General features: G+C 44.9%; 1 protein-coding gene across 4 annotated transcripts in view; it reads right to left on the bottom strand.

The window, feature by feature from the left end:
* The window catches only part of LOC147631722 (pentatricopeptide repeat-containing protein At4g39530-like), a 29,580-nt gene extending 17,522 nt beyond the window's left edge, over positions 1-12,058 (bottom strand). For 3 of the 4 annotated variants that reach the window (XM_086808239.1, XM_086808240.1, XM_086808241.1), the window contains exon 1: positions 8,649-12,058. In XM_086808239.1, coding sequence (XP_086664365.1) covers positions 8,818-11,682 — 2,865 coding nt within the window. In that variant the 5' untranslated portion in view covers positions 11,683-12,058 and the 3' untranslated portion in view covers positions 8,649-8,817. The remainder of the gene's footprint in view (positions 1-8,648) is intronic. The other variant, XM_086808242.1, reaches the window with a different exon arrangement.
* Positions 12,059-14,159: the final 2,101 nt, after the last annotated feature.

The raw sequence follows: 14,159 nt of genomic DNA, 5'->3' as shown, positions 1-14,159 counted from the left end.
GTTAGTGATTCAGGGCATAGAGTTTGTGCGTGACTTTATGGTTGCCCCTCTTGTAGGAGGGGCAGACAAATGGGTATTCAATGGTTTCACAAGTTTCTTCCTGATGTCAAGTGGGACAAGCACACGTTCCGGATCAATCGGAATGTGTCAAACACCCCGGTGACCATTAAGTGTGAGCCAGGAATTCCGAACTTTCCGCTCATAAGCCACTTGCAGGCTAAGCGAGCAGTCAGGAAAGGCGCACAGTGTGCGATGATTTACATCCAGACAGCCCAAACGGTGGCCAGTGCTTCCGAGAAGTACTCGGTTCTCCATGAAAAGTTCCAGAAGATTTTTCTTCGGGACAGCCTCCCTCCCCAGCTCCCCCCCGTCCAGACCGGAGGATCACAGGATTGACCTCCTCCCAGGCTCGGAAGCCCCGAGCAAGTTTCCGTATCGCCTTTCCAAGGCAATGAAATCGGAGTTGGACCGCCAACTCCAAGAATTGTTGCAAGCTGGCTTCATCCGCCCCAGCGTGTAGCCATTTGCAGCACCGATCTTGTTTGTCAAGAAGAAAGATGGGTCTTCCCGTTTGTGTGTCGATTATCGTGCACTCAACAAGCTGACTATCAAGAGCAGATTCCCGATGCCTCGAATTGACTATATTCTTGAGAGGCTGAATGGAGCAAAGGTGTTCTCAAAATTGGATTTAAAGAGTGGGTACCACTAGGTGCGGATTGTGGAGGGGGACATCCCCAAGACAACCTTCCGTACAGAACGGGCCCACTATGAATTTGTGGTCATGCCATTTGGTTTGACAAACGCCCCAGCTACATTTAACCGCATGATGATGCGTGTTTTCCGGGAGTTGATTGGAAAGTGTGTGTTCATATTTCTGGACGACATACTAATATTTTCAGCTACGGTTGAGCAGCATGACATTGATGTGGAGAAAGTTCTTAAGTTGCTGGAAAGCAACGAGCTCTACGTCAATGAAAAGAAGTCGGAATTTTATCTGTTCCAGGTGCATTACTTGGGATATATAATTAGTGCTGTGAAGGCATTCGACTTGATCTGGCTAAAGTGGCCGAGATTGTCAACTGGGAAGTACCTCAGACAGCCTATGACATTAGATCATTTGTAGGTATATGCCAGGCATATTCCACCCACAACGACAAGTTTTCTGACCTCTCGGTAGATCTCACCGATCTGCTGAAGGGAGTGAAGATAAGAAGGCAAAAGATGCGAATGACTCCACGAGCGCTGGAGGCATTCTAGAACCTCATGGTGGCTTTGTCAGAAGCGCCTTGTTTAGCACTTGCCTCGTGGGGCGAACCATTTCAAGTGATCACCGATGCGAGTAACATCGCCATTGGAGGTGTATTGCAACAGAATGGTCATCCAGTAGCTTACATGTCTCGTAAGTTACTGCCTGCCGAGAAGAACTACTCAGTCTATGATCGTGAACTCCTAGCAGTTATATAGGCCTTGAAACATTGGAAACATTTCCTGTATGGCCGTGACTTCGAGGTTCGCACTGACCATCAAGCATTACGCTGGATCCAGACAATGCCAAGTGCACAGTGGAGTGATCGACAACACCGCTGGAGTCGGATATTCCAGTAGTTCGGTGGTATGATTGAGTACCTTCCAAGAAAGGCCAATCCAGTGGCCGATGCTTTGAGCAGGAAGAGACAAGTGTCTACGATTCAGACCACTAGACTTGATCTTGTTGGTACAGGACTAGAGGACATGAAGCACACGTACGCGGATTCCGAGGAATTCGGTACACAATGGGAACAGGCATTAGATGCCACAGGACCATGCCATTTTCTGATACGCGATGGTTGGCTTTTCTACAAAGGTCGACTATGTGTCATGAAGTCGTTCAGGGTAGCTCTTCTCCATGATGCCCATGACACCATTACAGGTGGTCATAGGGGCATGAATTCCACTCTGGAGAAATTGGAACGGCAATACTATTGGCCAAAGATGAGGTGTGATGTGTTTACATATGAACAACGCTGTGACATTTGTCGTGGAAAGAAGATAGGGTTGTTACAGCCCTTGCCAATTCCTGAGGGTCCTTTCCAGGACATTTCGATGGACTTTGTCACGAATCTGCCTCCCAGTCCGAGTAAGCGTAATACGCAGTGCTTAACTATTGTTGATAGGTTTAGCAAATTTGTTATGCATATTCCGTGCAGGGCCAATGTGACCGCTGAGGATGTTGCCCAGCTATTCATTCGGCATTGGTACCCGATTGGCGGAATTCCTAGAACCATAGTGTCAGACCGAGATGCCACGTTTACCAGTCATTTTTGGAGGGCATTATTTGATAATTTTGGTACTAAGCTGAATTTTTCCAGTGCATTCCACCCACAGACAGACGGCCAGACAGAGATATACAACCAGCTGGCCTTTGATGTGCTGAAGTGTTATGTCCACGATTAGCAAGGTAAGTGGGAATCGTATTTGCCTTTAGTTCAAACTGTTTTGAATGACTCTTTTTCTTCAGCTATTGGTAGGACTCCATATGAGGCAGCGTTTGGAAGACCTTTCCAGTCGTTGTTAACCAAGACTTCGTCTTCAGTACCGGAGGCGAACAGAGTGACGGAGTCTTACCAGGAGATCTTAGAGTCAGTAAAAGACAGATTGGCTAAAGCGCAAGAGGCCTACACTCGACAGGCCAATAAAGACCGAAGAGATATGAAGTTTTCGGAAGGGGATTGAATTTATCTTCGGATTATGAAGCAAAGATTGAAGCAGGTGGGCCAGCGATGCCCAAAGTTGTCTTTCAGGAGCTTCGGACCTTTTCCCATCTGGAAAAAGATTAATGAGGTGTCTATGCAGTTAAAGCTACCTCCAAGTTGGACTATACACGATGTATTTCATGTCAATTGGTTAAAGCCATATGCACGTCCACCCCCTTCAGAGGTCAAAGACGAAGCGGAACCAGACATTGTTGATGAAGCAGAAGTAATGGTTCCATAACAGATCCTTCTACACCGTTTCAAGCATGGCTCAGGCCGAAGACTACGACAGTTCCTCACGAAGTTTCAAGACCGAGGAACTCATGAAGCGGTATGGCTCGACAAAGAGTTCTTCGAAGACTATCCGGAGTTATTGACGGATTATTTGGAGGCTATGCGCTTCCGTCAAGTTAAGCAGAAGGGGATGTCACGTGCATCCCGCACTTGGATGCCATGTAGACATTTCTATACACAAGGTGCAAGACCTGGGATGGTGAACTGGTCCCATGTGAGCCCAGTCCGGGATGAGTCAGCCAGGGATCCATCTCAGTCGTCCGAGGTCAGGTGTGCATTGTCCTGCACATGAGTCCAAGGTCAGGTGGGCACTGTCCTGCACATGAAACAGTGCCAGTCCGCGCTGTGAGTCTCCCTCTAGAATGATGTCAGTGGTTCTGTGTATCTGGTATGGTACCGGATGCCAGATCACTGAGTAGATAGTGGTTAGGACAAGGGGCCAGCCCATAGGGCTACACCGGATCTTAGTGTGGGCATGGGAATGGTGTAGAACCACCCCCATGAGGGCCAGGAAGGCCCACGCTGAACCCACCAGCCATGGAGGGGCTGTAGGACAGCCCTAGGGCAAAGATAAGGCAATTTCCAAGAGTTGACAGCCTTTATATGGCTGTAGGGCATGTATGGGGCAGCCCATACAGGCTGCCCAGCCCTGGGATTGTGGGCAAAAGCTGTGTCCAGCCAGTCAGAAGCAGGCGCATCATGTCCAAGCTTTTAAGGAAAAAAAGCAACATATTATGTGAATATTTTCAACATTTATTGCTGAATTTTCACCACTCGTGGGACATTTGTGCTGGCTGCCTGTTTGTCTACTGGCCGACTGCTCATGATTGGGTAGTATAAATAGTGGAGGCCACAATCCCATTCATTCATCTCATTCTCCACCAAGAGCTCAAGCATAAGAGGCTAGGCAAAGCCAAGAGGGTGCTAAGCAAAGGGGTGAAGGATTCAGGTCAAGGGCAGGGTATTCCCAGCCAAGAAAAGGTCCAAGATTGCTGTATTTTCTTTCAAATTTCTCATCATTCTAATAAAGCAAATACACCATCCGTGGTGGGGGGCCTACAAAGAGTAATTGGGACACAATACTGTGTCCTCTTCTTCTCTTCTCTTCTTCTCTTCTCTCTATTTTTTTTTTCTGCACATCTCCTTTCAATTTGTGCGTTAATTTCCGTCGCGAAAAGAGTGCTGACTTCTGAGTATTGAAGTTACCGATTCTTCTCCGAAGCTTCCGCATATTACATCCCCCCCTATACCACGTTTGCGCTTTCACCAGTGATGCCCTCCTTGGCTTTTTCATCGGGAGTTTTCTTAGGCGTGAAGTTTTTATCCTTCTTGCGGTGCTCTCGGATTCTTTTTTATTGTCTTTGCTATTCTGAGCTCCCTTCCCCCCCCTGAGACGATGATTGTTGGGTGGTGGATGACTGTTGTTGGGGTTGCTTACCTCCGTTCAGCATCATTTCCTAATTCTGAGCAAGAGTGAGAGCCTTGTCATAGGACTATGGCTCAAAATTACATAGTATGCCTTTTCCACCTAAGAGAATAGCTCAATCTAAGAACAGCTGGGAAAGTGGAAACACACGAGAGAGAGTGAGAGAGAGAGAGAAAGAAAGAAAGAAAGAAAGCTGTATTAACGTCTACTAGAGGCCGAACTCGACCTATGAGACAAATCAATGTACAACTGCCAATGTCCTCTAGATGTCCAAAAAAAAAAGGACAAAATGAACATGAAATAAACTATGAAAGTACTAGCTAGTGGGGGGGTGTGATGGATGGAGCTGTGATATGCAGCGGAAGTCTTTGTATTGGAAGATCCTGTCACACAAATGCTCACACCGTCTTCTGTATCCTGAGTTTCGTGAGTTTAGCAATCCACTTTAATACTTCAAACTTTAAAGAGATATGAGAGAGAGAGATGAGAACTGTACACCAGATTGGGTCCCGAATTACCCACCACTAAAGGGCCCCCTATCCCGATAACGAGATAGTATTTGCTATATTTCTTTAGAGAGAATGACTGTGGACTGTAGGTAAGCCAAATGCAAGATCTCGGAGGATCGGAGCTTGGCTGGACTGTACACGGCTGTAGAAACACCTCGATGAACTGATCTCGAGCCTATGCACTCTTCCCAAGGGCATGAGGAAGGACTGCACACCTGAGGCTGAGAAAAGAAGATGGTGGACTGTTCTAAGCTATGCTAGAATGCTGTAAATGCTTATGAATGCTATGTTACCTTCACCAAAGGGCTGGTGTATGACTGGATGATGTCCTGAAGGCTGGATACTGATGTAAACTGATGATTCAGGGCTGAGAACTGCTATAGACTGAAACACAGACCTGTAGGGATGATGCTGGACTGAAACGCAGGCTGAATGCTGATGCTGGACAGAAAACGCAGAACTGGAGGTGATGCAGATCTGTAAACGCAGGCTGACTGTAGGCGGCTGATTCACGTGCAGAAAACGCAGGTCTTCTTGCTGATTCAAGGGCTGATCTGATGCGCTTATGGCTGTAGGGCTGCTGAAGATGCATGCGTTGGAGAACCAAGGTAGGCTGAAGCAAACTCAAGCTCTCCAAGGGCTAGATGAGACTAGTCTAGTGCTGAAGGCAAGGGAACTCCTAGGGCTGAGGAGGAAAGCTCTTAGCACACTGAAGACTGAATGAGAAACTCAGCCCTATGCAAGCCTATTTATACTAACTGGAGGTTGGTCAAGTTGGCTGGTCATTTAATAAAGTTTATATTTATAAATGACAATAAATGCTAAATAAATACTATAAAATATGGAAAAAATACCAGATAAATCCTAGTAAATTCCCTAAGGCTTATGGGATGTTCTAAATGATGCACAGGCATATGAATGCATATTATGCAGGATGCAGAGTGCTTTCTGATGCAAACCCTAAGGCTTCTACTGACTCTACACGAATGAATGATTCTCTCCAAGTGGGTTAAGGGACTTGACTGACTGACTAACCCGCTAAGCTCGTGCCTGACTTATCCTGGACTGAGGATGTACAATGGGGTCACGGCGTACCACAATTATCATCCTACTGGGTTCTAATACTGTACAAATGTTGCACTTCTGATGATGAGCCATCTTGTCACCATGCATTGAGTGCAGAGTGCATGTGACAGGAGCACTACTGCTAGAGGCTCAGTATGCAACCTATATGCACAGGGTATACAAGAATGCAATGCAGATCTGTCTAGCTCCAACCAGTACCATAATGGGAGTGTAATATGTGATACATAGGCGATGGCGAGGCAAAAATACCTCAGAGCATGATCTCCGGGTGTGAGTGTAAGTGAGCTAGCCGCTCCTGGATATGGTGCTGATGTCGAGCCCATATCTCTATGATCTCCCTCTAACGTAGTCTGGGAGTCTGGTAGCCTGGTGCTCTCGGTCTCCGTCTGGCTCGGAGGTCCGCAGCGCGCTGAAGTGTAACCCCCTCCTGTGTCAGGGTAGGCACTGGGATAGATCTCTCGAAGAAATCAGTGAGCTAGAGTTGTCGCCCACCTCTCCCTGTGGTATGAGTCCGTAGCAGTGTCTCTATGGCGTTTGTCTCTAGCAAGAACTGGCCAAATCTGCGCAGGTCTGCGGACTCCATGATCTGGCAGAGTGAGGGATGTCCACTAAAGAGTGAGAGAGAGATGGAGAGAAACGTAGGTGGATACCTGCCCTCAATATCAACCAAACAAGAAGCACATGCTGGTACAAGTCCAAAGCAAGAGGGGGAAGATGACCTCATATGTGAGGGATTGCAGCAAGCCAATATGCAGAGGCGCTAAGGCATGCAAGGCAAATACCCAAGTGTGGGGGGAATTTGCTCGGCTATATATATGCCCAAACAGGGGTAGCTGACTAGCATCCTCACGACTAGGAAAAACCCAAGACTCCATAAAATAAGGGAAAAAGTGTAAACAATATGTGAGGGGTGACCAGCCCCTCTAGCTAACATGGTCAGCCCTAAAGGCTAAAATAGGACACCACAAAGGAAGCCAGCAACAAGGGGAAGATGATGTCTAACACCCCCTCTCAGCACCAGCGGATGTTGAGTGAACTCCAAGAAGCCAGAGCACCGTCCTCGATCAAAGATGAAAGACTGTAGCAACACGTACCAAGAAAGGTCCACAAGCAATCTCCTCAGCAACTCAGCTACAAAAGCAACAGAACAAGCTGCACAGGACACTGAGGACTGTCGGCCAGAATTATACAGGTTATATATCCAATCGGCTGCAGCAAATAGTCGGGTATTTGTCCAGGTAGCTGGCAGCCTGGCTGACCAACAATCGGCTAGTTTATATTGTCTTTTTCCAATCTCTAAAAGGCATCTATGCTCAACGATTTGACTCATTCAGGCCAGCAATGGGCTGAGTCATAGGATTAGGTCTAGATTAGGATTAACACCTTTTTTATGGAAGGCAGCCAAGGGCTGCAAGACTGCTGTACCCTTTTGTACATGTATGAATATACTGAATACTCTGCTCTCTCTCTCTCTCTCTCTCTCTCTCTTTTGCATGCGTTTTGCATCAACATGTTCCCAGATGGTGTTTAGGGGGCTGAAAGAAGACTCCCAAAGCGTTCGCATGTTACATTGGTATCAGAGCATCAGACTCAGCAAAGCTAAACACAAATTCAATCCCAGATGAAGGTGCACAAGTCCAAGGCACAGGAAAGTGCACAAGTACGAGGCCCAAGGCAAGGAACACAAGACAGGGAAGAACTCCCACGAGGTTGATTGGTGGTGTTCCACAAAGCCCAAGGGGATGGCAGTCCTGTGAGTCCGGTGCCACTTGGGGCACACGAAGAAAGGCTTTCAGAAAATGGTTCCAAGGGAGGTTGATCCTCCAAGGGGTGGAGTGCGAGTGCAAGACTCATTTCTCAAGAAAGAAGACCAAAGACAGTGTTCAAGGACAGGGCAGGAATGGAATGGAGACTGGATGGAACAGATGCATAGAAAAAATTACTACAACAAAAAGGTAGTTGATAGGGCATATGCACCACTAAAGATAGAAAGAATTAACACAAACTTCGTATCAAATATATGCTCCCACGCACACACCCCCCACGCACACACCCCCCACGCACATAAGAGCATACATTCATACAAAGGTCTATGTACTGAGTTTTTGTCAGAGCTCCTGAGATACAGGGCAGACTCAGCCAGAATAAAGCTACTTCATGCATACCAGAGGGGTGTGTCCTAGTGGTATGGGATGCCAGGGCTTCACACGTGCAGTCATGACTCAAATGCTTCTAACCTTCATGATCAAGGGTGAGGCTAAATATCTCTATGGTTGGGCGGTGAGCTAGAGGCCAATGTCTATATGTTTCCTATGTATTGCATAACTACAAGTGTCTGCTAGATGAGGGTTTTACATTTACTCCCACTAAGGATGTGACGATCAATGGCACTGTTATCTAAACTAGTGAAAGCATAAGAAACAAGGGATCATGTATCCAATCAGTGTTTATGAGACGCCTTGATGGCAGGCACCAAAACACAAAGAGGGGGGAACAAGCACAGAAACTGCTCAGCAAAAAAAAACCAGGCATGAAGCATAAAAAATCAGAGTAGGGAAACAGAGTCAAGTGCTAGGGCATAGCTGAGCAGTGAGATCATACCTATTCAGTACTTGATCCCTGCCCGTTCTGACTCCTGTCTGTGGAAATCCTTCAGTCACCTCCAACCCTACAGAGTGCCAAAGTAAGCACTCCTGCTGGGTTGACATAGGGCAGAGGGTGGAACTCCTTGCACATCAACCAACCCAGAGAGAAACCCAGCATCCTGTATTTACTTCTTCAAAGCATCATCACGAAGCCCTGGCTCAAAGACCAAATTCAGTTGTGGCATGTGACCAACTCTGTGCAGTTGCCTTTTGAGACTGTTCAACTTGGCAGTGATAGTAGCACTTATCAGGTGGTTCTTGTCCCCCACTACAAACTGCTGTAGTTTGTCCTTGACCTGAATCCACACCCTGCCTGGTTTCTTCCATGCACTGGCATATTTCCTTTGTTCTTGTATTTTGAGGACATCCTCCCACATGTGACCATCTGCACATATGTTTGACATCAACATGTAACCCGAAGCCTTCTCTGCATCCAAACGAACAGCTTCATGAAAGCATCTTCTTCCTAGCTCATTGTTTCCAAATGTTCTGCAGGCGGTAAGCAAAGCCAACCATCCTGTAACATTCGGCAACTTCGGCATGGTTCGAAGTAACTGTTCAGCCTCATCCAAGCGTCCTACCCGCCCAAGAATGTCAACGATGCAATTGAAATGCTCCATTGTTGGTGTGATGCCATGGCCATGTCTCATTTCTGTAAACATATGATAGCCTTTTTCAACTTGGCCTTCGTGACTGCATGCAGCAAGGATGCTTGTGAAGGTCCAACCATCCGGCTTGAAGCCTTGGCATTGCATGTCCTGGAGGCACTGCAAAGCCAGTTTGCCATATCCATGCTGGGAATACCCTGCAATCAAAGCATTCCATGAAGATGCATCTCGGTCCGGTAGCATGTCGAGAACTCTGTGTGCCTCTAATAGGCTCCCGCAGTTGCCGTACATGTCAATCAGGGTGGTCCCGGTTTCAATGTCTGATTCAAGTCCAAATTCAATGATCTGATCATGTACCATACGGCCCTGCTCTACAGCTCCTGTGATGCCACATGATTTCAAGATCAGTGAGAAAATAACTCTGTTTGGCCTCATGCCTTCCTCTTGCATCTTTTCAAAGAGTTCAAGAGCAAGGAAGCCATCCTTATTCTGAGCATAGCCATCTAGCATCACACCCCAAGACACCTCATCTCGAATAGGCAACGCATCAAATACCCTCCGCCCCTCATCCAGACTCCCACAATTGGCATACATATCAATAAGGGTATTCCCAACAACTAGTGCAGATTCAAGTCCAGTTCTGATGACTTGATCATGGATAAACCTGCCTTGTCTTATGTCCCCCATACTGATACATACTCTCAAGATGCTCAGATAGATCACGTCATTCGGTGTATTGCCCTCCTGCTGCATTCTGGCAAAAAGATTAAAAGCATGAAGGCTCTGTCCATGGGCAGCATAGCCTGAGATTATTGCACCCCATGAGACCAGATTACGATCTTGCAAGTTATCAAAGACTCTTTGTGCATCTTCCAAGCTCCCACATTTTGCATACATGTCCACAAGTGTGTTTCGAATCATTGCATCTGATTCGAGTCCAGTTTCTACCAGCACCTCATGTAGCAGCATGCCCTTCACCAACACTCCTAAACTCGTACATGCTTTAATGATGCATAATGCCAAAGGCTTGCATGGCTGATTACCATCCTGCTGCATTTTTTGAAAAAGGTCAAGAGCGAGAAGGTAATACCCTTGATGGGCATATCCCGCAATCATTGCATTCCAGGACACATCATCCCGGTTTGACAAGTCGGTGAACACTTTGTGGGCATCCTCTATGCTCCCACATCTAATGTACATGTCAATAACAGTGTTTCCAATAACCACATCTGATTCGAGCTCAGTTTTGATGATGAGATCGTGTATGGACATTCCATGGTCTCTTGCTGCTATGCTACTGCAAGCTTTCAAGATGCAGGAGAGCATAACACGGTTCGGTTTGATGCCATCCTGTAGCATTTTATCGAAAAGATCTAAAGCTAGAAAGCCATGCCTTTGACTAGCATAGCCTGCAATGATGGCACCCCATGACACGACAGTTCGATTCTGCAAGCCATCAAACACGCTTTGTGCCTCCTCCAAGATCCCACATTTGGCATACATGTCAACAAGGGCATTCCCAATGACAACATCTGATTCAAGTCTGTTTTTGATGATTTGTTGATGTATAATTTTACCATTCCCTATGATTCCTAAATTGCTGCAAGCTTTCAGGACAGAAGAATATGTGACTTTGCATGGTTTGGTACCTTCCCCTTGCATTTTTTCGAAAAGCTGAAGAGGAAGGTGGCCATATCCATGTTGAGCATATCCAGAAATCAATGCATTCCATGATACCACATCTCGATCCACCATGACGTCAAACACCTTGTGTGCATCTTCCAAACTCCCACATTTGGCATACATATCAACGAGAGTATTCCCAATCATCAAGTCGGAGCTAACTCCACCCTCAACAATCTGGTTATGCAGCAGCCTACCTTCACAAAAGGACCCTATCATGCTGCATGATTTCAAGACCAACAAAAACAGAACCATATCCGGTTTTACATTCATCTGCTGCATTCTGTGAAACATTTTAAGAGCCATCTTGCCTTCTCCACACTTAGTGTATGCTGAAATGATGGCATACCATGTATGTGCACTCGGTTTAGCAACATTGGAGAACACTTGGTTTGCTTCTGACAAGCTCCCACAAATGGCAAACAAGCGTATAAGGTGGTCATGAAAGATGGAGACAGAAGCGAATCCGGTGTTGGTGATAAGAGAATGCACTCGCCTTGCAAGTGAAAGGTTGCTCCTTTTCATGCATTTTTGCAGAAGAGAGAACATTGTCTCTCTGGAGATGGGTATTCCTTGCTGGTGCACGAGCTCGACGGTATCAAGGGCCTCATCCAATGATTCCTCTTTTAGATTCGTACTCGAATTGCACAGATATGATGTGCCATGTGAGCTATGGCTGCTTAGGGGAGTCAAGTCCATGGCTGAAGATGTATTCAGGCCCAAGAAGAAGGTAAGGAAGCCAGCGAAGCATGGCAGCAGGCCTTAAACCTGGGTAGTTGGTGTGCGGCCTCAAACTCGGGCAGTTTATGTGCGGCCTCAAACCCGGGCAAGCTGGCCATAGCGGCGTGCCCTGCTGCCCTGACCACTATGGGTGGAAATACACAGCCTGAAGAGGGGCATCCATGGTTGTCTTCTTCAAGCCAATGCTCCGATCAGTTCGAAGAAGCCTGGGTTTTCAGAATTGAAAAAGCTAAGCTTAGACCTTGTTCACTTCAGTTCAAATTTTTGATATATTCATATGTTTTTTTTCTCCCCTTACAGTGTACAGCACTTGAGCCTCGCTATAAAAGAGAGAGCAGGGTTGATTTTTGACGGCCCTACTTTTGATGACGGAGTCCTTCAGCCTTCACAAAATTTTAAAACTTTAGAGCATGCATTATCCATATACCAATTACAATTGTTGCCATCAACATAATTAATGAAACTAAAATGGTAAAAGACTTCTTCTACTTTCAAAAAAACTAGTTCTGGACCCGCCCGCTACTGCTACGACACTACCCCACCCGTGCACAGTCTGCCCCTTTGGACACCCTTGCCACGTGGTTAGAGGCGGAGGAAAGGAAATGGTTTTAGAGGAGATGCTAGAGAGACTGACACATGGTGTAGGGAAAAAACTTTGTGTATTAGAATAGATTGTGTTCAAAACTTTTGTGTATATGTAGAATGTGTGAACAAAATATAAATCCTTGACTTCCAAATAAAAAATACAGTCAACATGTTTAAAGAACTTGGGCCATGAAATAAAGTTACATGGACTTTATAACTCCATTTACTCAAAAGTGAGGAAGGCATAACCATGAAACACTTCATAATTTTCTCAGGGCATTCCACAAAATCATACATCATAGATCCTATGTTCCTTTGCATCCTTCCAAATCTCAAAGATTCGATCCCATTCAGCATTATCTAACATTGGCACTGTCAATGACACTCTCATTAGACCATCGAGAGTCTTAATTGTTAGCCCGGTTTGCATCACATCCTTTATCATGTTTTGCTTTGAAAATCCCCTCTCACATGCCACCATGTTAGCCGAGATGACAAGAATTGCTTGCCATGATTTCAACATGTTAGGAAAGCTATCATGTTAATCCGCTCATCTTGCAAAAGGTTCCCCATGCATCTTGCATAGTAAATCCCTCACAATTCAAATACAAAGTGTCAACAAATGTAAGCAACTCTCGTTCACGTGCCTTTTCATCAATCAATCAATAAGAAAGAGGCATCCTTGCTTGATTGAAGATGTTGCAAAAGTGCTTTGCATTTCCTACTTGAGCATAATGACAAGGACTAAACAACTTTGCTACATTAAATAGTGGAAGATCAGGAAAACAAGCATTCAACCCATCCACAAGTGACTGAATATAGTCTTTGGTCAATGCAATGCAACTCTCAATGGATACATCTATACATTACCTAGCATTTGTCACATTGGACTTAGAAGCCCCACCTTTCTTTTCTTTCATTTTAGGAATTTGTTTAAAGCATAGGTTCACATAACACATATTCACCGACATCACTTGCTAATCTCAGTAAAAGGAATAGCTAGGCATAAGGGACCACCTTAAGCATTATCCAAGCCTCTCCATAATAGTGTAGTTTTTTCTCATGCATTTAGTGGTAATAAACCCTAGGAAAGACACTTCTGTAACCATAATGACAAGGTTAACATGGGCCTAAGAAGCATACTTTTCATGGCATTCATGGTGATAATGAGAGTTAAAGTGGTGCATATGGTCATTGAATTATGGACAATGGATGCTCAAATACATGCTCTTTGAGTCTTACAAGGCATTTCAACTTATTTTTCAAGGACTCTACACATCCTAGTATGGGCATTTTGAATATTGGATAATGGATGCTCGAAAGCATGCTCTATGAGTTGTACAAAGCATTCCAAAAACTAGATCTTCTACTTTTTTTTCAAGGACTCTAGGCATCCTACTTTTGCTAGCCTACTTTTAAGACTTAATTTTCTTGATTTTTAAGCAATTTATGCATATTGGCATATCTCTTTAGGAGTTCATAACCATGGCCCTTAATAGCATTATTTATTATAATATCTAAATTACTATTTATAAACTCAAATTTATTTAAAACATATAAAGAACTTATGATAGTATAAAATATGATTTTGAAATGACCCATAATAGTATGTATTTTACTACTAAATATAAAGGAAAATTAAATGAGAAATAATAATTTACAAAAAATGTGTGTATGCATAAGTATTTTAATTAATTAAATAGAAAATCATAAGAAAGACAACATCATAAAAAACCTTAAGTAAGGCCTTTTGACCCTTATAATAGATTATAGTAATGCATCTTGTTTTCAAAGGTCAAAATGTCTTTTTAAAGGCTTAGCATCCCACCTTTTTGCTAGTGCACTAGAGG

This window comes from Cibotium barometz, chromosome 14, assembly GCF_041138505.1.
Source record: "Cibotium barometz isolate CiBa-2024 chromosome 14, ASM4113850v1, whole genome shotgun sequence".
In the NCBI taxonomy this organism is placed as follows: domain Eukaryota; kingdom Viridiplantae; phylum Streptophyta; class Polypodiopsida; order Cyatheales; family Cibotiaceae; genus Cibotium; species Cibotium barometz.
The sequence above is the reverse complement of the archived record's forward strand: the minus strand, read 5'-3'. Positions and strand labels throughout refer to the sequence as shown.